General features: G+C 36.5%; 1 protein-coding gene across 1 annotated transcript; it reads right to left on the reverse strand.

The window, feature by feature from the left end:
* Positions 1-240: 240 nt before the first annotated feature.
* LOC125915996 (olfactory receptor 8K3-like) lies at positions 241-1,182 on the reverse strand. Its single transcript, XM_049622146.1, has one exon. It carries the CDS (start codon positions 1,180-1,182, stop codon positions 241-243), a length of 942 nt encoding a protein of 313 aa, XP_049478103.1.
* Positions 1,183-1,799: the final 617 nt, after the last annotated feature.

Genomic DNA, 1,799 nt, shown 5'->3' on the forward strand with positions numbered 1-1,799 from the left:
TACTATAAATTGTACCTAATTATTATATTTATAATGCATCTCTCTCTCAAGGAAGGCAACTATTTTTTCTATTTGCATGCTAACGTATTTACAACACATAGAAGTGTGATTGGCACTTAGAACACAACTTCCAAATGTATGTTGAACACATTTGTGCTTCCTATTATTCCTTCTAGTGACATACAGAACAAAGTTTGAAGCCCATAACCTAACTTACGGGGATAATATTGTATCTAAACTTTAAGAAAAAAGATTACATAGCTTTTTCCACATTGTATGTATTGCATATTTTACATCTTTGTTCCTCAAGCTATAGATCAAGGGATTTAACATGGGGATAACAAGGGTGTAAAATATGGATGCCACTTTATCGGTGTCAAAGGAATGACTGGACTCAGGTTGCACATACATAAATATCAGAGTCCCATAGAACACGGTGGCCACTGTCAGGTGAGACCCGCAGGTGGAGAAGGCCTTGTGCCTACCCTCAGCTGAGTTCATCCTGACGATGGCTACAAGGATCAGGAGGTAAGACACAATAACTATCAAAAGGGAAAAAATCAAATTAAAGCCTGCTAAGATGAGAATAATCAGTTCAATTTCATGTGTATTTGAACAAAGCAAAGATATCAAGGGGAGACTGTCACAGTAGAAATGACTAATGACATTGTAGCCACAGAAGGATGAACTAAAAATCTTCATGGTGACTAGAAGAGACACAAATGCACTGTAGAGATAGGGGATTGCCACCAGCACCTGACACACACTTTGTGACATGACCACTGGGTAGAGCAGAGGGTTACAGATGGCCACATAACGATCATAAGACATCGCTGACAGAATGAAAAGTTCACTAATGATGAACACAAGAAAGAAAGAAAGCTGTATAGCACAAAAATAATAGGAGATTGTATTTTGATCCACAACAAAATTGACTAGCATTTTGGGTCCTACAGTTGTTGAATAACCCAGATCAGTGAGAGCCAGGTGTTTGAGGAAGAAGTACATGGGTGTTTGTAGCCTAGAGTCCACCTTGGTGAGGATGATCATGCCCAGGTTGCCCACCACTGAGATCACATAGATGATGAGGAAGAGCCCAAATAATGGAGCCTGCAGCTCAGGACGGTCTGTGATTCCCATGAGAATGAATTCATTGAGCCCTGTTAGATTATGTTTTTCCATGCAGGTTTAGTAGAAAATCTATTCTGGATAGATACATCATAAGAGTCAATAGATTTCATGTATTATCTCCTTGGAGAGGTTTTAGTATGCCAAATGAGTATAAATAAGATACATCCAAACTATCCAATTTAGGATATTTGAAAATAAACTCATCTGTCACAAAGACTACTATGCATACTTAGAGAAAGAAAGGGAAATGGAAATAGATGAATGGTTCTCATTCCATTCACATTTTATTCCACAATGAATACTTTCCATTGTCTAGAGACATTTTGGTTGTCACATCTGGGAGTTAGGATTCTACCAGCTTCTAATGGCTAGACACAAGTTTAGCTGCTAAATATCTTAATATATCCAATACCTAGGCCATAAAAATATTCAGCCAGGAATAACAACAGTAACAAAATTAAGAAACTCTGATGATATAATTAAATAGATAGATGAGAGAGAGAGAGAACGAGAGAGAGAAATGATAAATAGGTAGATGACAGATAATAGATAATAGATAGATGGATAGATAGATACATAGATAGAAGTAAATAGATATGAATACTAAGGCAAAAATAAAAATTAAGTTAAAAATTTAGGGATCAAAGATATGGGTGATTATTTTACTA

The sequence above is a fragment of the Panthera uncia genome, chromosome D1, assembly GCF_023721935.1.
Source record: "Panthera uncia isolate 11264 chromosome D1, Puncia_PCG_1.0, whole genome shotgun sequence".
Taxonomy (NCBI): domain Eukaryota; kingdom Metazoa; phylum Chordata; class Mammalia; order Carnivora; family Felidae; genus Panthera; species Panthera uncia.